At 44.7% G+C, this 22,548-nt stretch overlaps 1 protein-coding gene across 25 annotated transcripts in view; it reads left to right on the forward strand.

Moving 5' to 3' along the window:
* The window catches only part of KIAA1217 (KIAA1217 ortholog), a 362,069-nt gene that overhangs the window by 265,276 nt on the left and 74,245 nt on the right, over positions 1 to 22,548 (forward strand). For 23 of the 25 annotated variants that reach the window (XM_060192298.1, XM_060192288.1, XM_060192287.1 and 20 more), the window contains one exon: positions 8,489 to 9,321. In XM_060192298.1, coding sequence (XP_060048281.1) covers positions 8,489 to 9,321 — 833 coding nt within the window. Of the gene's footprint in view, positions 1 to 3,271; positions 3,510 to 4,074; positions 4,178 to 8,488; positions 9,322 to 22,548 lie in introns of those variants that run through there. The other 2 variants (XM_060192307.1, XM_060192304.1) reach the window with 2 other exon arrangements.

Below are 22,548 nucleotides of genomic sequence, written 5' to 3' on the forward strand. Positions count from 1 at the left end.
AGAGACAGACACCTGCAGCACTGCTTCACCACTTGTGAAGCTTTCCTCCTGCAGGTGGGGTCTGGGGTCTTGATCCTGGGTCCTTGTGTATTATAACATGTGCGCTCAAGCAGGTGCACCACCACCCAGCCCCCATCTCGCCAGCCTTAGCTGTACAAGCACAAGGACTCTGAAGACTTCTCCACATCAAATCATCACCTCTCTCCCCCATAGCTGTCATCTTAGATTATCCATTTTAACCTTAGATGTTCTGCTTGCATCTGTAATTTTAAAGACTGTTTTAATGCTTTATTTATTTCTTTTGACAGGGCTGAGAAAAATTGAGAGAAAGGAGGAAATAGATAGACAGATAGACAGACCTGAAGTAATTGCTTCACCAATTACTAAGCTTCCTTCTCTGTAAGTGGAGACTCTGTAAGTGCTTGAACTTGAGTCCTTGCACATGGTAAGTGAGTGCTCTCAAAACACTGTGTCCCTGCCCAGCCCCTCATTTGTAATTTCTTAAAACCAGCAGAAACAGGCAAGGACAGGGCAAGGGCAGTCTAACTCACAAGACTGTTAGCTACACCAGAGCTCAGACACATCTCCCGTTGCCTTACAGCAGAATATAGACAGCAGTCTCCTCTCTGAGTATGGACTCAGGAGAAATGAATTGCTTCCTTTTTTTTTTTTTTCTCAGAGTCCCAGTTAGTGAAATGAAAGGGGAAATAAAAAAGAAGGACACTGAATAGACTATTGGGGAACGTTTCAGAAACTCAGGAGCAGTCCTCGGTGGGCTGGGCAGAGGGGAGTTTGGTAAAGAAGGCTAGACTGTGGTGTCCTGCTTAGTGGCTCACCCAGACTGGGCAGACGCCCAGGGTGCAGCTCTAGGATTTTGTTCCAGAAGCCTACCTGTCTGCTCCCTCTGCTGGTACTCCAGGCCTCCTGAGTGAGCTGTGTGCTTTGTGCTGGAGAACACCAGACTCATTCTGATTCACCACTTCCAGACAGGAGATACCTACCATGAGCATGATGCAGCCATGAGTGTGCTCTCTGCACGTGCTGTGCCCTGACGCCTTCTGAAAGTGAGAGGACATAGCTGGGCACCTGGCGGGAAGGAAGTGATGGGAGCGACCAAGTCCATTCTGTCACTTTGTTTCTGTTTTTGTTTTTTTGCCTTCAGGGTTATTGCTGGGGCTCAGTGCCTTCACCATAAATTCACTGCTCCTGGAGGCCATCTTTCCCCTTTTTGTTTCCCTTGTTGTTGTAGCCTTGTTGCGGTCATTATTGTTATTGTTGATGTCATTCGTTGTTGAATAGGACAGAGAGAAATGGAGAGAGGGGGAGAGAAAGACCTGCTTCACCGCCTGTGAAGTGACTCCCCTGCAGATGGGGAGCCGGGGGCTCGAACTGGGATCCTTATGCTGGTCCTTGTGCTTTGCGCCACCTGTGCTTAACCCGCTGCGCCACTGCCCGACCCCCCCATTCTGTCACTTTGTACCCACCGCCTTACCTGCCAGCAGTGTCAACAGGAACCACCTGCCTGTTGTTCACTGATGGAGGCTAATGTGTTGAAGATGGCATCGTGAATCACCTAGCCAGACAGTGGGAAGAGCTCATTGCTTCTGTTTTCTGGGGAGCAGGATGACCTGGTCATCCCAGTTGGGTCCATTCTTTCAATCAGTCCTACACAGTCGAAACAGCAGGCAAATTCACCCCCATGGCATCATGGCTACACTTCCTGCCATAACATGGGGAGGTGGCAGGGCCTAATCAAACCAGGGGGACCCACCCAGTCCCAGAATCCCTTCCTGGAAAGCATGTGTTTGTTTGACCCAGGAAACAAAACCTGCCAGATGCCTGGGGGCCCACAGCCCTGTGCTGCCCTTCTTCTGGTGTGAAATAACTAACTTTCCCTGACTCCGTTAGAAACCCAAACAAAGCTTCCCACATTCCTTCTACTCTTTTCCACCCCTCCGGTAGCATCCCTTACAACTACTTCACCCAAATGTTGTTTCTAGAGGGACATCTTAGGAGGGAGGCTCTGCCCCCTCACCCCCCCCCCCTTGATAACCACAGAGCCTCTGGGCTGTGGTAAACAGATTATTTTAGTAAGGCTGCACCGTGGACTGGATTTGAACTTGAGAGACGTCACAGAATTTTTTTTGGTTAGGAAAGAGCCGACCTCTAAAAGCCTGGAAATGTCTGAAAAATGCACGGACCGCCCAGCAGTGGTTATGGGGTGCAGCACAGGGCCAGTCAGGCTCCAGACCCCCCCTTCCACCTCCCTAACTGTGTTTTGAGTTCCTTTTTGTCACAGGATTCCCACTTGGATAAGCTCTCTGCTTCCTTTGGTCCCAGAGGGTTCAGGAAGCCAGAGAGTGATTAAGACCTAACCTACCTGCCAGCAGGGAGGAGGTGCTTCCTTCTTCCAAGCTGTGCACAGAAGTACATTAACACCTGCCCTCTGCCAAGCAGCATGACACAAGCCACTTCTTGTTGAAAACACCCATGTCCCCTCCCCCCGGCTGGCTCCCCCTGGACAGGATTGCTGGCCCTCTGGCCACTGCCCTGAACCTCTTCCCTTCCTCCTCTTTTTCCTCCTCCTCCCTCTCCCCCTCCCCCTTGTTAAGAGTGAGGCAGAAGCACTCTGCTCTCCTTTCCTGAACCCCCCTCTTGGCCCCTGGTGGCTGCGGTCCTCCCTCTCAGGTATGTCTTCCAGAACCTTCGTTGGTCTGGCATCACCTTGCAGGAGTGGTCAGTGGTTGCTCCCCAAAGCTCAGCTGTGTAAAACTGGGCTGGTTAATTAACAGACAAGCCTCCTTTCTCACCCTCCTGCTCCCTTCTGGAATCATCAGCCAGGGCCAATCCCATGGAGTGCAAAGATCTGGCTGTAGGACCTCTCTACCTGGATGGGTCTTAGGGGTTCAACACCAAAGCTTTTTTGACAATGGGAGCTGGGTCTCAGGTAAATGTCGTGGTGAGTTGCCCTCTAGTTTCTCTGGTGGGTTGTGTGGATCCTGTTTTGAGGATCCCATTGGCCTTAGAACTCTGCTGAGTTGGATTTCCCTCGTTGTTAGACCGTTTACCTAGTCCTCTCTGAGTTCTTTCCTTGGCGTGTATTTTCCCAGCAAGCATTTGTTACAAGACTGAATCACCCGTGCGGTAGCCTGTGGTTGGATATGGACTGAGGTTACTCAGTGACTGATTGCCAAGGGGGAGGAGACACGGGCTTATCATGGGAAGGGCCACTTTCGAGCCAGTGGCAACTTCACCCGGGAGACTGGGTGGCACAAAGTGGTCTTGGCTGGCTGTGGACACTCCTGAACCTGGAGAACAACATTTTAGGACCTGTGTCCTCTGGGATTTCTCCTCCAAAAGAGAACACTGTCTAAAATACCCAAGTGCAGAACTGAGGATTTCAATGAAGCTGGCAAACAAAGGAGTGTCGTAACTGGGAACTGAGCCAATGTGCTTTTTTTTTTTCCTTCCCCAGAGGTTGGTTTTACAGGTGATTTCCTTAAGAAAAAGTAAGTGGCTTTAATTCTTGGAGGGTGAAAGCATCGCATCAGAATCCCTTTCAGTTTTATTCGGGTTCTTCATTGTGTGGTCTCCTTGAAGGCTATGTTTACAGATTGTAGACTTGCAAGGGTGGGGTTGGGAATACAAGGAACTGTACGGAATAGTTCCTTTCCACAGAGTATATGTTGTTGTTTTTGAAGCTTCCACAGAGAGACATGATTACATAAGACAGTTTCCCGAAATGATTTGAAATAAACATTTTCCACACTCCATGGTATTTTTTGCAGAATCAGTTATAAGGTTCCCCCCCCCCCATTACTTTACATTCAAGAAACTTCTGAGGTAGTATTACTTGATTGAACTTACAGCACACTGAGGAAGTAAAATGAGATGTATGCCAGGTGGTGTCACTCACAATGAGTCTGAAGTCGCCTCAGACGTCTGATTGATTGGATGAACAGGCCAACCAGCTCGTGGAGCTATGGCAGCTGTTTATCTGCTGTGGTCTGAGTGCTGAGACTTTGAGAGAAACCAACTTGTTTACAAGGATCGGAAGAACTCAGCAGGAGCTATCAGAGGTCTGGGCAGAAGGGCAAAGAGGACAAGGTGATGGTTTCCAACGAAGTAAATGAACGAGGGGGAGCAGACTCTTCCGCACACTGGTCAGCTTCTGCAGGTCAATAAACCTATTCTTTGTTCTAGACCTTAAGGCAGGCAAATGAATATGACTGTTGTGCTTACTTAGGTAAGGTGTTAAGAGAAACTTTAGCTGTGTGTGTGTGTGTGTGTGTGTGTGTGTGTGTGTATGTTTCTGTCTTCTTCCCGTAAAAGGAAGTGCTCTCAAACTCACATAAAAACACTAGTGTTAAAATCTGGTGGAAGGTAGGGTGTGTGTGTGTGTGTGTGTGTGTGTGTGTGTCAAAGATATAAGAGAACCAGAGACTTTTTAATTTATTGTGTGATGGTAGGGATTAGTGGCCTCAGAGAAAGATGGGTGAGAGAAGAAGGGATTCAGATGGATGAAGGTGAATGACAGCGTTGTGTGGGTATGTGTGCTGTGTCCATTTAAAGTTAAATTTTCTCATAAAGGATCTGACTTTTAGTGCTGATAGAGGGAGAGGTTACTGTGTGTTTTAAATGGTATTTCTTTATTCATTGGGAAAAAAAAAAAAACCATGTAGGTACCTGATTCTAAGAAAATAATCTCATGGTCCAGGAGGCAGCACAAGTGGATAAAGCATTGGACTCTCAAGTGTGTGGTCCTGGGTTTGATCCCTGGCAGCACATGTGCCAGACTGATGTCTGGTTCTCTCTCTCTCTCTCTTTCTCATTAGTAAATAAATAAAATGTTTTTAAAAGAAAAAAAAAAGAAAAGAATCTTTGGGGATAGGTCAGCAGAACTGAGTTTTTTAAATCTATTGTTATTATCATTATTGGATAGAGACAGCCAGGCATTGAGAGGGAAGGGGGAGACAGAGAGGGAGAGAGACAGAGAGACCCCTGCAACACTGCTTCACCACTCGAAAAGCTTTCTCCCAGCAGGTGAGGACCAGGGTTCTTGTGCATTGTGACATGTGTGCTCAACTAGGTGCACCACCACCTGGCCCCCTGAAAAAAAAAAGTTTAAACTTATGAGTTATAGAGCCTTACATCCTGCAATGATTAATCAGATGAGTAGCTCCTAAAATATACATAAAATTCACTTTTTATGGGCACAGCAAGGATCTCCTTTGGAGACTGCACTGGAGACTTGAATGTTAATCTCTTGGGGTCAGGAGAAAGCTCACCTGGTAGATTGAACACTTTACCATGTGCAAGGACCACAGTTTGAGCCCCCCCACACACACACCACAGGAAGTGTGGAGTAGCACACAAATTTATATATGTGCAGGGCCCCAGTAATAACCCTGGTGGAAAGAGAGGGAGAGGAAGAGAAGGATTTTCCCTTTTATCTCCCCATAAATCTGTCTCATCCTGGTGTCCTATACCTTGAGATGATATTATTACCAAGGTGTTGGATTCTGTCAAAACTGACTAAAGGGGGCCAGGTGGTGGCGCACCTAGTTAAGTGCACACATAAAATGCCCTGGGACCCATGTTTAAGTCTCTGGTCCCCACAAGTGGTGAAGCAGGGCTGCAGGTAACTCTGTCTCTTTCCCTCTCTATCTCCCCCTCCCTTCTCAATTTGTATCTGTTCCTATCCAATAATAAAAAAAATTATTTTAAAATCTTAACTGAAGAGTATATTCAGCTCATATGAGAATTTCACAGTGGCCCCTAAAGACAAGATATTTAAACCACTTGCAAAAGGAAAAGTAATTCAAACAACTAAAATGTAGCATTTTCTCAAATTTTTTTATCTGATATCAACTATACAAGTGTGTATATTTGCCTTTCAAAATGTAGGTGAACTTTGTGCTTGCTATTATAACTGTACAATTAATCTGGCCAAAGTGATTTCTGATAATAAAAAAAGAATATCACAAAAAGAAAAAAAAAAGTGTGCCCCATCCTAAGAGTGAGTTGTCTCTCTCTGGCTGACCCATATCCTGTAGTGTACAAACCCAAGATCTAATTTTAAGGGTTATTCTAGTTGCAGACTTAAAAGATTTTCCCACTATACAGGGGGAATACCGTATCATTCTCTGCTTAGGGTCTCTATTGAAACCAAGGATGAACTTATCATCAGGTCTTACTTGAAAACTTGGGCTTGGAAAGTCAACCTTAGCTTGACAAACCAACCGAATGAACTCTTCCCAAAGCTTCCAACCTCTAAGTCACTTGTGTTGATGGAAACATTCAGTCTGTGCCTTTCATAGGTGTTCAGCTTCTCTGTCCACAACTGAGGTGGATGGCAAATCTTTCAGTGACCCTGTTGCGTGATGACAAGGTTTATTTCCAAGTGGACAAGGCCAGGCTGATAGGCAGCATTGTCACTGTGTAGATGGTGCTACCCATCTATGGCTTGGAGTCAGTCTTCTTGGCTCTAGACCATTCTGATCTGATGGTCCCCATGCCATATGGCCTATTAGTTGTGATGATATATTTTCACCATCACCCACATTCTTCATAGTAACGCATGACATGTCAGAACAATTGTTAACTAATTGTGACATTTCTTTCTGAATTCTCCTACACATGATATCAAGGGAATTTGATGAGATTTTTCTTTTTCTTTTTACCCCTAATGAGGTGTTTTTTGGGCTGGTGTTTTGTTGTTGTTGTTGTGTTGTTTTGTTTTGTTTTTGTATTTTCTTGTAAGACTTAATTATACAATAGTCATTTCTTTTCACATCACCAAAACTTGTTTTATAAGTATCTTTGTAGTTACCTCCATTTGTTTTAAAAGAAATAAGCTTGGGGCCAGGAGGTAGCTCACTGGTAGAGTGCACACTTGACTATGCACAAGGACATGGGTTCAAGCACCCCGTCACCATGTGGGAACATCATCCCAGCCATTGGAGCTGTGCTGTAGTGTCTCTCCTATCTCTGTCTCTCACTGCTACTCTCTGTATGAGATCTCTGTCTCTCACTGCTACTCTCTGTATGAGATTGAAGGGGGGAAGAAGTGGAATCATACAAGTCTGAAGTGCTGTCAAAAAATTTTAAAAAATACATTCGTATTACATTCATTATAATTACTTTGACATTATCCTCTCATTATTACACCTTATCCTTCTGGGTAGTCTATATTCCTTGGAATCTTGCTGTCTATTTCTTTGACCCTATTTCCAGAAAGAAAAAAAAAAGATTTTGTTTATTTTGTTTATGCTGTTTGTTAACTCGTAGTCAGGATCCCCCAAATGAAGGTGTCATTTGAAGGTAGATAAGAAGAAGACCTCAGGGAATAAGGGCTAACTCATTCTGACATTCTTTTCACTGCAAGTAGAGGCTAAACACCTGAGCAGGCTTAACAAATGAATAACAATCTCGCATTCCTAGCACCTGGCCTGCCCAAAGCCTTGTGTGATGCTCCAGGCACAGTGGCAGGTCTGAGTAGCTGTGCTGATCTCATCTCATGTTTCTGGGGGTCAGTGATCAAGCTTTGCAGTCTGACCAGAGGGCCACCCCACCCCACCCCACCCCACCCCACCACACCCCCACTGGCAGAGCCAGTCCCTCTTGTATTTATTTTTTTTTTAGCCTCCAGGGTTATTGCTAGGACTCAGTGCCACCTGCACTATGAATTCACTGTTCCTGGAGGCCACCTTTTCTTTTTTTTTTTCCATTGTTGTTGTTGCTGCTGCTATTACTGTTGCTGCTGCTGTTGTTGTTGGCTAGGACGGAGAGAAGGTGAGAGAGGAGGGGCAGACGGAGGAGAGAAAGAATTCACTGCTTCTGAAGCAACCCCCCTGCAAGTGGGGAGCCAGGGACTTGAACTGGGATCCATTTGCCAGTCCTCGTGCCTGTAACTTGCACTTCACACTATGTGCGCTTAACCTAGTATGTTACCGCCCACCCCACCCCATCTTGTGTGTTATGGCCTGTGTGGCCCTGCTTTGCTTGCTTCTGAGCCAGATATTTTAATGAGTCCTGCCCTGTCCTGTAGAAGATAGGTTGGAAGAAGAATTTACAAAGGGCTCCTGCTGATAAAGAGCAAAAACAGCCAGTCACTTGACATTCCTTGGCGTGTGGCCCCCTCCTCCAGCGTCAGAGTCAGCAGTGCAGCATGGTCCAGTCTCTGAGTCTATTTTGTCATCACATATTCCCTGACTCACTCTCATGCCATCCCTGTTCACATATAAGGTCTCTTGTGATTGCATGGGGCCAACCTGGATAATCACAGATCATCTCCCTGTCTCAATGTCCTTTTCACAAAGTGACATTAGCTGAATCCCCTTGGCTTTCAGTGAGTCTCAGGGATTAAGGTGAGAACCCCTGGCAGAGGAAAGGGCCTGAGTCAGCCAAACATGCACTTTGTCACCTTGAGAAATTCCTACCAGTGTGAATATCAAAACTGATTTCTGATGTCTTGTTTAATTTGCAGATGCAGAGAGAGATCATTTATTCCAGAGGAGATGGCCCCACAGCCTCTCGGCCAGGATCCATGGCCCACACTCCTCATGCCATTCCAAACTCCCCACCCCCCACACCTGTGCCCCACTCCATGCCTCCTTCCCCATCCAGAATCCCCTACGGGGTCTCCCGCCCTATGATTGCTCCTGGCAACGCCACCCTTCCCAGGGACAGACTGTCCAGCCTGCCCATCTCCAGATCCATCTCACCGAGCCCCAGTGCCATCCTGGAAAGGAGAGATGTCAAGCCGGATGAGGACATGAGCGCCAAGAACCTGGCCATGTACCGCAACGACGGCTTCTACGCCGACCCCTACCTGTATCACGAGGGCAGGATGAGCATCGCCTCTTCCCACGGCGGCCACCCCTTGGATGTCCCCGACCACGTCATCGCCTACCACCGCACGGCCATCCGATCCTCCAGCGCCTACTGCAACCCAGCTCTGCAAGCGGAGATGCACATGGAGCAGGCCCTGTACAGACAGAAGTCACGGAAGTACCCAGACAGTCACCTGCCAACGCTGGGCTCCAAAACACCCCCCGCCTCCCCGCACCGGGTCAACGACCTCAGGATGGTGGACATGCACGCCCACCACAACGCCCACGGCCCACCGCTCACCATGCAGCCCGAGCGGGTCTCGCCCAGCCGCCAGACCTTCAAGAAGGAGCCGGGCACCTTGGTATATATTGAAAAGCCACGGACCGCTCCAGGACTCTCTGGCCTGATGGAGCTTGGTCCTCCTCTGGTTGAGAAGCAGGTGTTTGCTTACAGCACGGCGACCATCCCCAAAGACAGGGAGACCAGGTAAGGTGGGGGTGCTATGGTGGTCAGCAAGTGGGTGGGGTGGGGGTGACAGGCATTCACTTACAGGTGTTACAGAAGACAGAGTAGACTCGGGTTCTCCCTCCATTGGAAACTGCAGTAGTTCTCCCAAGGCCACAGATATGAGTTGACCATTATTTCTATAACTATATTTATATATGTATTTGTTCTTCACAAGAACAAGTTTTTCTGTGATCCTGCCTTCTCTTTCTCTCTGAGTCACACCTATACCTATTACTACTTCTGAATAGTCTTCGTTTTTTCCTTTTCTCTCTCTGGGTCCTGACAGAATTGGAGTTCAGAGCCCTCTGGTCATCTTCTCCTACCATTTCTCCTCCTCTGGGTATATGGACCAAGAATTTTTATAGAATGCAGAAAGAGGGAGTTTTAGCTTCTATAATTGCTTCTCTACAGGACATGGGCATTGGCAGGTCGACCTATATCCCCAGCCTGTTTCTGTCTTTCCCTTGTGGGGTAGAGCTCCAGAGAGGTGAGGCTGTGGGACACATCGTCTACCCAGGGAAGTCAGGATGGAGTCCTAGTAGCATCTGCAACATGGTAGCTGAAAGGCAGTAAGATATAAGGTAAGACAAAATGTTTAATAAACAGAAACCAGAAAGTAGGAATAGAACAGATATGAATAGGGATCTTAGCCATCACCCCTCTGGACAAGCAGGTGAACAGGCTGGTGGTAACTAAGGCCTCTGGCAAAAAGGAGTGAGTGGTGCAAGTTCTAGCTGTTGAAAGGGCAGTCTGATTTTCCTTGCGGGGTGCAATTTATTTTCTTACCTGGATTGGGGAAAAGGGAACGAATGTGTCATTGACATCATGAGAGCTGATGAAGAAGACATGAATTTGCATCAAAACAGAGTGGGTTTGGCTCATTACTCACTCAGGAGTGGTACTGAGATCAGCAACTTTTTTCCTTGTGAGTGAGGCACTGGCTGTTTATAGGTTATTATTTTAAAAAGCTTCTTTTGATAACTTACCAGCCCAGAACCTTCCTACAACATTTTGAGAATCCCCTGCCCTCTGGTTCTCACAGAGATAGAAAAGTTAATTTCAAGAGAAAGGATTTCTCTAGCCTGAATATGTTCAAGGAAGTAAACCTAAAAATTATGATCATAAAAACCAAGTCAGAGAAATACAGTCCAGTAGTCTGGGAGGTGGTCCAATAGATAAAGCATTGGACTCTCATGCTTGAGGTCCTGAGTTCAATCCCTGGCAGCACATGTACCAGAGTGATGTCTTGTTCTTTCTCTCCTCCTGTCTTTCTCATGAATAAAGAAATAAAATTAAAGAAAGAAAGAAAGAAATACAGTCCAAAAGAGGTGTAGCATTTTACCGGTTGTCTTACATGAGTATGAAAAATGAAGCCCACTTACTTACCTGGTCCTTTATTAGAACCATGGTTCCTTTTTAAATTTTTTTAAATATTTATTTACTCCCTTTTTGTTGCCCTTGTTTTATTGTTGTAGTTATTGTTGTTATTACTGATGTCGTTGTTGTTGGATAGGACAGAGAGAAATGGAGAGAGAAGGGGAAGACAGAGAGGGGGAGAGAAAGATAGACACCTGCAGACCTGCTTCACTGCTTGTGAAGTGACTCCCCTGCAGGTGGGGAGGTGGGGGCTCGAACCGGGATCCTTATGCCAGTCCTTGCACTTTGCGCCACTATGGTTCGTTTGGAACTGTGGTTTCCTTTTCCTCTATTAGAACCATGGTTCCCAACATTGTTGGGTTGGTGGCAAAGTCATGACAGACTTGTGCAGAGAAATAGGTAGAAGGGAGCCGGGTGGTAGCGTGCCCAGTTAAGCACACATAGTACTAGTGCAAGGATGTGAACAAGGACCCGGGTTTGAGCCCCTGCTCCCCACAAGCAGTGAAGCAGGTCTGCAGTTGTCTGTCTATCTCTCTCTATTTCCCCCTCCCCTCTGAACTTTTCTCTGTCCTGTTGAATAAAAAGGAAAGGAAAAAATTAAAAGGCTGCCAGAAGTGGTGGATTCATAGTGCTGGTGCTGAGCCACAGTCACTAGAGGCAAAAATAAATTAATTAATTAAATTAAAGAGATAGAAAACTAGGTCATGACTTTGCCGGCAGCCCAATGTTTACCACTTACTAGTACATAATTTATATCAAAGAGAACTATAAATACACTACGAATTGTCTTACCTTTTAAAAAATCTATATTTAAATTCATTTATGAGAGAGAATAGGAAGAAGGAGGAGCTGGAGGAGGAGGAGAGGAAAGAAAGCCAGAGCCAGAGAACCTTTCAGCACAGGTGATGCCAGGTTCAGGACTTGGGGACCCTGCTCTTTTCCATTGCACCACCTCTCAGGCCACCAAATTGTCTTTTTATTCACACACACACACACACACACACACACACACATACACGCACAAACACGCACATACACACATACACACACATATACACACACAAACATGCACATACACACATACACGCACAAACACGCACATACACACATACACACACATACACGTACAAACACGCACATACACGCACAAACACGCACACATACACGCACAAACACACACATACACACATACACGCACAAACACGCACATACACACACATACACGCACAAACACGCACACATACACACACATACACACATACATACACGCACATACACATACACACATAATATATACACACGCATACACACATACATCCACGCACATACACACACATACACACACATACACACGCATACGCACACACATCCACACACATCCACACACAAACACACACATACACACATACACACACATACACACATACAAACACACATACATACATACACATGCATACACACATACATCCACGCACATACACACACACACACACACACACACACAAAGAAAAAACAAGAAGCCCTGTTCTCATGGATAGAATTTATCATGAAAGAATCTTACCTGTTCAGTTAAATCAGGGAGATTCCAGGAGAACCCAGAAAAAAAAAAAAAAGAATGATCAGCAACACAAACAATTCTAACCCTCTCTAAAGTTGAAACGTAGCAGCAATGACTCACTTTATTATGGAAGGCTAGGAAAAAATATGGCAGCCAGAGAAATTTCTCAGCTAGTAGAGCCTGGGACTTGCATGCCCAAGGCTCCTGGTTCAGTTTTGCTGCACTATATATACTGAAATGGTGCTCTAGCTTCTCTTTCTCTCTCTCTCTCTCTCTCTCTTCCTCCCCCTCTTTCTCCTCTCCTCCCCCCCCCCATGTGAAACTCTTTCCGTTTCATATTTAAAAAATAATAACAAAGCAGATCTTTCAAGTTTTGAGAAAAAGGAGAATGGTTTTTCTCGTTTCCAGTGGTGTTGGGAAGTGAGGTTCTTAGTAGTCTCCCTCAAAACTACGGACAGCTGTGGAATGGGGAAGGGAGATAGACTGTGAGACTCATTGGGACAGATCGCTGTCACAGCTATACAGGAACTTACCAAAATGGGCTTGAAGGCTAGGAACTCAATTATCCCCTTACCAGGAAAGCGTTAAGTACTCACTGAATTGACTATGGAGGTCCGGTTGAAAAATGTGTGTCTTGGAGAAGATAGCACCTAGAGTCAGAAGAATTTAGTCCAGGAAACAATAAAAGCAGTGCATCTCCAGAGTGTAATTTTGAAGACCAGAATCCATACTTCCCACCTTCCCGTGTCATCCCCATACTGGCAGGAGAGAGAGTAGAGAATTTGATTCTAGCCTGTATCGTTTAGACTGCTTGTGTCCTGTTGAGTTCTGTGTACATGTGAGTCAGTGATGGAGTCTGACTTCTTCCCCAGCACCAAGCTGCTCTGGATACATATGCAGTTCCCATGTGGATGTAATGAATCCCACTGAATCCACTTTCTCCTAAGATTTGACTACATATGGTACAGAACAAAATGAGGGAACCCTATGTGACAAGGCGGATGCTTCCCTCTATAGTTTCCTCTTTGTTTGCCACTTCACCGGGGCTCAGACAATTCTATGGATTTCTATTTTCTGGGTCGGCAACCCTTTTACAAAAACCCAATAGCTACTATACAAAGTATTAGGGAAGGTGACTGAAAAGATTGATGTTCGCCTAAAATAGGCTGTCATTACCACACTACCACATTCTGACTGATGATCATTCTTATAAATAAAATCTTACACTTTCAGGGCTTTTTCCCCAATTTCCAAAACGTGGAAGAGCAGAGGAAGAATTTTCTCTCACACATCTTGCTTAGGTGATTCCTATCAGCATATCCCTAGAGGGTAGAATCGGATCTTTCTTTTTTTTTTTTTAACAATTTATTTATTTATTCCCTTTTGTTGCCCTAGTTGTTTTATTGTTGTAGTTATTATTGTTGTCGTCATTGATGGATAGGACAGAGAGAAATAGAGAGGGGATGGGAAGACAGAGAGGGGGATAGAAAGATAGACGCCTGCAGACCTGCTTCACCGCCTGTGAAGCGACTCCCCTGCAAGGGCTTGAACCAGGATCCTTGCGACGATCCTTGGGCTTTGCGCCACCTGCATTTAACCTGCTGCTGCGCACCGCCCGACTCACTGAATCGGGTCTTTCTATGTTCATGGGCTGGGTAGATCTTCTTCTGTAGTCCTAGGCAGACACACAGACACACACTTCCCTTTACATTTATAATCACCATTACTGAAATACCTAAACACCTTTAGTGCCTCACTAACTCAACAGAGGCATAGTCTGTCTTCAACAATCCTCTAGTCAAAAGAACTTAACATCCGGACATTTTTCTCTCATCGCTCCCACTCCATTATTACCTTGACGGGTAAGGATATGGACGCAGAAGAAAGCACTGGTTTTCCTTCTCTTCAATCACAGTTCTGAACTCTTTGGTGAAGCTTAAGAGCTAGATTGAAATGTGATTTCTTCTGGATAAGACTCTGATAGAAAGAACACAGGTGGCATTATTTATTGGTATGTGTGGGTGGGATTATTAATTTATGGAAAGGCTTTTATGGACCCAATACTATTTTAGGTAGTTTCCATACATCATATGGCATGATCACCATAGTGACACTGTGAAGTACATAAAATCAACATTATTTTATAGATGCAGAAACTGAGGCTAAGAAAAGTAAGTAAAATGTTCAAGGCCACAAAGCAAGCGATTGACATTGAGTGTCCAGATACATTAAAAAATTTCAAACTTTTAGGTCAAGGCAGATTCTCATTGGTAGCACACAGGACTTGCATGCCCGAGGTCCCAGGTTCAAGCCCCCAACACGGAATATGCCAGAACGGAGCATTGTTCTTGTATCTCTCTCTTTCTTCCTGTTTTTCACACAAATAATTTTAAAAACTGAAACGTTTTGCCATTGTGCAACATTCTGCCTGATAAATGAGGACCTTGGGCTTCTCCCTTCACTCAGGAATTCAGAAGTGAATTCTCATCATTTCAGTGAGGATTCTTCAAAACAATCAGTTCAGGACTAGATGCTAAGTAACTGCTCCTCAAGGATATTTACAGTCTAAAACAAGGTAAAATTTGCATAATTATGCTGCTAAATATGTGCATGCCATTTAAAATCTAACGGCCCTAGCTAGTATATCAACACAATTATACAGAAATAGGGAACGAAAGAAGAGAACATTCTTGGTAGGTTTTCTTTGCCAAAAATGGATGTGAGTTCTATGTCAAAGAAAAAAAAAATTTTTTAAAGCAAAAATACCTAAACAATTACTGAAGCATGAAATTATAGCCCGTCGCTTCACCTGTACAGTGATGTTATTTTAGAAATATTTCATCGGTGTAAGTATTTTTAAGCAATCGTCAACCCCTATAAATCTGACTTCATGAATACAGGGGCCTATAAAGTGCCAAACCAGTTTCTGCTGCAGATTTCATACCATTAAAAAGTGAAATAAATCCAAGAGGATTTCTTGATGGGGAAACTCCCAAGTGGGAGTCTTCATCTAAGGCAAGAAGCCACAAGAATGCAAGGAGACTGGAGAATTGGCAGGGCTGCTTTTGGGGGTACACTGTTGGGCTCCTATGCTGTTCTAAGAGCACTTCTATAAATTAGCCCAAGTAACTGCACAGTGTTTGAAATCAGAGAGAAAGTCTTATGCCCAGGAAAACTTTCAAAAATAGCTTTGTTTATCCAAGGCACACAATGGACAGCTGATCTAGTGTCTTGAAAATGGAGACCTAGAGACATGGGCGGTGGATCCCCATACCCGCAAGGACCCAGGTTCAAACTCCCACTACACATCTGCAGTGGAGAAGCTTCGCAAGCAGTGAAGCAAGTCTGCAGGTGTCTCTCTTTTTCTCTCTCTCCCCCTTCGCTCCCAATTTCTCTCTGTCCTATTCAAATAAAAGAAAAAAAATTTTTAAAGGGAAGAAAGAAAAGAGCCATTGGATTTATCATGCAGGCACCAAGCCCCAGTGATAACCCTGGCAGCAATAAAAAAAAATTAATAAAAATGATAAATTGAAAATTTTCAATTAAAAACTGAAGAAAGTGGAAACCTAAAGACAATGCAGATGTATCTTTGTTCTTGTTTGCAGTCGTGTTGAGTCATATGATTTGAGCTAGTGAAAATAACAAAATATTACACATGGCCTGAAAGAAACAGACTACATAGCAGAGAGCCTAGGATGACCTCAAACTTGGGAGTAGAGGGGACACATGACACTGACTTGTAGTGTCACAACAGCAATTCTCATGCCTGAGCTTCTAGAAAGATCTTCAGTTATGTGCTAGCATTCCTTTGTTCAGCCTGGGTCCCAGGGAGAGTGTGTTGTGTCCGTGTGACAGCTAGATGGAATGCTGAGGGAGCTGGTGTGTGAAAGATGACTTGGTGAGTGAGACTCTGCCTTCCCCGTGTTATAAAATTACCTCATTAAACAGCAGTATTGCTGTTTCTGTCTGTGGCACATAAAACAGCCCTTGAGAATGGTAAAAAGATCCAGGACATTTACATCTTGCTCTTCTTCTTTTTTTTTTTTTTTTTTAATTTCCTTATTTGGGGATTAATGTTTTACATTTGACAATAAATACAATAGTTTATACATGCATAACATTTATCAGTTTTCCATATAACAATACAAACCCCACTAGGTCCTCTGTCATCCTTTTTGAACCTGTACTCTTCTCCCCATCTTGCTCTTTTCTATGATAACTTGGACCGTATACTGTAAAACATCTTCATTGAGATAATATTCAGAATTCAATAGTGCTCACTGCAAAGTGACTTAACAACTCTCTCTCCAACTGTATAATAGAATCCTCCCAACACAATCATTTATTTTGTTATTATTATTCCTTTTTTGCCATCAGGGTTATCCTGAGGCCCAGTGCCTGCACAATTCCATCATTCCTAGCATTCTCAACAGCCTCTTTTTTTTTTTTTTTGATAGAAGGTGAGAAACAAAGGAGAGGACATAAAAAAGAGGAGAGACACTGGCACTGCTCCAGTGCTTGTGAAGATCCCCACCCCACCCTCAGGTGGGGACTGGGAACTGGGGACTTGAACCCAGTTCCCTGTGCATGGGGACATATGCACCCTAGGAGGTGAACTGCCACCCAACCTTTGCAGTCGTTTATTAGGACATGGTAAACTTGAATTGCCATAAGGTTTTGGTTTTTTTTTTTTATCACCAGGGTTATTTCTGGGGCTTCATGCCTGCATGATGACTTCATGTTCCTGGTGGCCATTTTTTCCCTTTTCTGATAGAGACAGTGAGAGATAGAGAGGGAGAGATAAAGAAAGATACTTGAAGCACTGCTTCATACTTGGGAAGCTCCCCCTACCCCTTGCAGGATGGGACCAGGGGAAAGAAGAGGGTGGGTGAGTCTAGAACCTCTTCCATGATAATGTGTGCACTTTACGAGGTGTACCACCACCTGAGCTCTTTGCCATCATATTCTTATCTTATCCAGTATCTTGAGCAGTCTAATTTAATAAATGTATCAAGAGTCCATGCAGACCCAGTAGATCGGAATGAAGAATGAAGAAGTCTGTGAGGTCTCACTGTGATTTCTGAGGAGGGAGGAAAAGTTATAAACAGGAAGAAGTCCAAATGCTAACTGGTAGCTCTCATTTGCTGTTAACCCTTTGAGGATGATTTCTTGACTTCCAAGAATTTAACTGTGCTGGGAGCTTCCAGGGGTAGGATGGATCCCAGTGTCATTTGGAAATGACACAGAGTTCCCAGAGATGGGCAGAACTTTGGGCATTTTACAGACTATGTTAGCGAGGTAAGTCTGAATGATTGCAAAAGAATGGTCAAGTGCTGCCTTTCCCTACATGGGTAGTCAGAAGTGAGCCACGTCGGCAGTCTGCTAAGGTCTTGAACTTGGACTCTTTCTAGATCTTTCTAGAGCATCTTGCTATTTGGAGCTGGAAAATTGTCCTACGGAGGCTCTCCTACACCCTATGGGATATTTAATAGCCAGCATCTACATCTACTTTCTTTACCTCACTTGGTGCCAGTACCAAGCTTCTCCCAACACCACCCAACTCAGTGACAATTAAAGATGTCTACTGCAGTTGTCAGATGCTCAGAGGGATAAAGAATAGGAAAGTTTCCAATGGTGGGGATGGGATGCAGAACTCTGGTGGTAGGAACTGTGTGGAATTGTACTCCCTCTTATCCTACGGTCTTGTAGATCATCAATAAAAAATATATTTGTAAATTTATTTTAATGAGAGAGAGAGAGAAAGACACAGACCACTGCTCAGCTCTAGCCTCTAGTGGTTCTGGGAATTGAGCCTGGGGTCTCAGAGCCTCAGGCATGAAAGCCTTTGGCAAGACCATTATGCTACCTGCCCAGCCCTGTCAAATGGGAGTGCAAAGAGGAGGCATAATGCCCTAGCAGAGAAGCACAGAAATGTGAGCTTTCCTACTTAGTGATGTGAGGAAATGTAAGAAGGTTCCACGCTTCAAGAATGAAACTTGTGACTTTCATAAAGCATTTAACTTGACAACAACTACCTCAGTTCTGCCTTTTATCGTGGTTGAGCAATTTCATTGCCGTTGGCACCTGCTGTGACTTGCGCCTGCAGTTCAGTCTACACTCAGCCAGAGGATGGTAAGCAGGGTCACACAGTGCTTGGAGTTAAAGGGTATTCCAAAGCCAGACAGCCTGGGTCCAATCTCAGCTCTCACGCTTGCTAACAGCTGGACTCTGAGAAATCCCTGGACCTTGCTCTGCCTCCGTGTGCTCACCTGTAAAGCAGCGATGATGATGACAGTGGTGGTAGTGGTGGTGGTGGTGGTGGAACCTCCCTTGTAGGATGGAGCATCGCTGTTGAGTGTCTTGTGCTGTGCTTGGCATGCAGTGAGTGTCCAGCAATTCCTAATTTGAGCAAAGCACTCTTCTCAATGCTACTAAAGAGAGAGATACATAGATTAGCTCACTACATACGCAGTACTATGTCTGAAACAACTTTCGTTCTGATTGGTAACGTTGGCTTATTATATCTATTCCAGGTCTGAGGCATTGTAATTTGACATCTGTAGATGCTACCACTTGAGCTCCTCCAAAAGTCCGATTTCCATCCATCATACCATTGGTCCCTTTAACCTTATTTATCGCCCTCCAAATTCCCTTCCCCTCCTGCAATTACTGATCTGTTCTCTGTCTCCAAGAGCATGTTAGGACTTGTTTTGCTTTTGTCTGTATTCTACATTATTAAAATCGCACAGTGTCTCCCCCTGGCCAGCAAATTACACTTCACCTTATACCCTCAAAGTCCCTCTATATTGTTGCAGATTTTCACTCTTGATTATGGTCAAGTGGTATTCCATATGTGTGTGTGTGTGTGTGTGTGTGTGTGTGTGTGTGTGTGTGTGTGTGTGTGTGTGTGTGTGTGTGTGATATGCACCACATCCCCTTTACCCATCATCCCTCAGTGGACGAATGATTTCCTTATCTTGACAGTTGTAAATAAATGCTGCAGTGAACCACAAAGGTGCATATATATCTCTTCGAGCCAGCGTTTTCATTTACTTTGAAATCCATACCCAGAAGTGGAAGCGCTGGATCACAAAGCGGTTCTCTTCTTCTATACCGCTTTCCATGGTGGCTACACCAAATTGCATGCCCACCAACCACAGACAAGGTTTTCCTTTTTGGGGGAGACACATTTTTGGATATGATGCCAGGAAGAACATGAAGTAGGAGGTGGAGGAGAGAATAAAAGTGTGAACAGTGAGTGGAATTGGCTGGACTTACAGATCCAAATTAGAAGGTTTGGAATATCAAAGCTACTTCTAAATCCATTCCAGTGGTGTTGCCAGGATGGCACCTCTTTTTTGGGTCCAGGAACAAAATGGGCAACCTGCTTACTCTGCACTTGAGCCATTTGGCCTACGCTAAAACTCTTGTGTGAACTTTCCATCAGTAAATGTCCATCAAGCTCCTCTTCTGTGCTTACCTGAGATTGTCTGTTTTATGGGCCACAAAGAAACTCAAATGTGGTCCCCATATACAAGGAGGGGACAGCTATCAGTCCTTAAAAGTGTAAGGAGTATGTAAGCTGCTCCACAGTTAAGTACAGGAAGCTTTTGAGCTATGAATCTCTCTACTAAATGACAATTTTTGCGGACACTACCACAACAATAGGATTTTATTCCTGGGTGATGCTTGTCACTCCTCAGATGACGTAGCTCTTGATTTCACAGAGAGTGGGGAAGAGGCCTTGCAGTCACAGAGAGAGAGAGAGAGAGAAAAAACCTCCCCCTGAGGTTGAGCTCAGGGAAAGGGGGTGGAGATCTGTTCCCCACATCTCCAAATCCAGTTGGTAAGTCAGGACACGTCTCCCTTGAAAACAGAGGAACAATGCTAGGACTAATAATATGGTAGAGGTTAGAGAGACTTCCATAGGCCAGCTGAAAACCATCATTTATCCCAAGTCCTGAACAATGAAAGAACAAGCAAACTTGACAATTACAAGCTGGTCATAGTTGAGGGACCACTTGTACATAATTAATTCCAAAGAAGTGATATAGACTTCACTGTGGATTCTTGCTGGTCTAGGAGTCCTCCTGAGAACATCAAAATGAGAGTGACTTAAAGGGATAGCCATTGTGGGATGTAAAGAAAACTCAATTGGGAAAATTTTTGCTCTATTTCTACCATTATGGTGCCTATAAAAGTGAGATCTGGCTGTGATGTCTTGCCAGTCTCCAGAGTCAACTGTCTGCTGATACCATGAATGATTCTTCATTCCTTGTTGAGTTTGTAGCCTTTACTTAAGCTACTGAGTTCAGAGGCTGGCTATCAGATAAAAAAGATGCTTAAACAAACAGCAAGCTTATTAAGAGACCTCTAATCTAAGAGAAAGAGTAATCCACTGTAGATACTAAAAATAATGGGAATGGCTGTCACAAAGTCCGTGTTACTTTCCACAAACCACTGTCTCCCACAGAGCAGTCTCATCTGTCACTAATTAAGAAGCCCAAATGAGTCTGCTTCTCTTTGAATATTCACAAGGTGCTGTCAATCAAGATGCCATCTCTCTGACACCAGGAAACAAAGCAAAGTAACTTAAACACTGTGAGACCCAGAAAACCTCCTTTTCCTGCCAGCTAGACCCTCTCTCTTTAAAGAAAGGTGGGGCTGGGCAGTGGCATACCCAGTTAAGTGCTCTTAGTACTATGCAAAAGGACCTGCACAAGGGCCTGGGGTCAAGCCCCTGCTCCCTACCTGTAGCAGGGGACACTTTATGAGTGGTGAAGCAGGTCTGCAGGTGTCTGTCTCTCCCCCGGCCCTTATATGTTTCTCTTCTTTTCGATATTATTTATGGCTGCCCTAATTTTACTTATTTCAGCCCTCTGGTTGCTTTAGGGTTCCTTTATTCCTCTCCTTCTAAGTTCTTAAGATGTGCAGTCAGGTTGTTTACTTGAGCTTTTTCTTGTTTCCTAATCTGCACTTGTATGGTTATGAATTCCCCTCTCAGTACTGCCTTGGCTGTGTCCCAAATACTTTGATAGCTTGTGTCTTCATTTTCATTGGTTTCTCAAAACATTTTAATTTCTTCCTTAATTTCTTACTTCTTTGACCCCGCAGCTGTTAAGTAGAGAAGTATACTGTTGAACTTCCATATTTTGGGTCTCTCCCCTCCTCTATGTTCCCCTCCCCTCTCAATTTCTCTCTGTCCTATCAAATAAAATAGAAACAAAAAAAAAAAAAAGGAAAAACTGGCTTCCAGGAGCAGTGGATTCATAGCACTGGTACAGAGCCCCAGTGATATAACTCTGGAGGGAAAAAAAAAAAAAAGAGGAAGAAATGTTTAAGTGTGTATTCAACTTCTTAGGAAGAGAGAGATACAGCTCAGGACAGAATCAGTGTGACCAAGACCCATCTCAGAGATGGGATTCATCTAAGCAGCCCCACAGTCCAGAGCAACTGGATAATCCTGACACCCCCTCTCACCCTATGTCCAGGCCACATCTTAGCTTCTCCTGTCTGGTGGAGACCACAAATATCACACTTGTCATGATTTGAACTATGAACCTTAGTTTTCATTTCTCTCTCTCTCTCTCTCTCTTTTCCTTTATTCCTCCACGGTTATTGCTGAAGCTTGGTGCCAGCACTATGAATCCACTGCTCTTGTGGCCATTTTTTCATCGGCTTGGACAGAGAAAAACTGAGAGGGGAGGGGAGAAGTAGAAGGAGGGAGTCAGAGAGACACACAGCCCTGCTTTACCATTTGCAAACCTTTCCCCCTGCATGTGGGGACTGGTGCCTTGAACCTGGGTCTTTGCACACGGTAACATGTGCACTCAACCAGGTGTGCCATCACCCAGCCCCAGCATTCATTTCTTTTTAAAAATTTTTCTTTGTGGGGGAGGGGTGTTACTAAGCATTCATTTCAACACTAGGAGCCAAGAGATATTTCATGTAGTAGAGCACACACCTCACCATGCATGAGGGCCTGGTTTGAGCCTGGGCACCACATGGGAGCACTGTGTACAGCAACCCAGGGAAGCTCTGTGAGCTGTGGAGTAGTGCTATGGTGAAGCTAAAAAAAGAAAAAAATCGTGAGACCTACTGGTGTTACCAGTAAGTATCTCTGCTCCCTCCCAGTCCACCTTCAGAGCTGGAGAAATCTCAGCGAGCCCTCCATCTTAACCCCTATCTTGACAGAAGTAAAGATACTCAGGAACTCCCAAAGGAGAGGGGAAGAGAGGAGAGGAGAGGAGGGGAGGGGAGGGGAGGGGAGG

The sequence above is a fragment of the Erinaceus europaeus genome, chromosome 6 (genome assembly GCF_950295315.1).
Source record: "Erinaceus europaeus chromosome 6, mEriEur2.1, whole genome shotgun sequence".
Lineage (NCBI taxonomy): Eukaryota > Metazoa > Chordata > Mammalia > Eulipotyphla > Erinaceidae > Erinaceus > Erinaceus europaeus.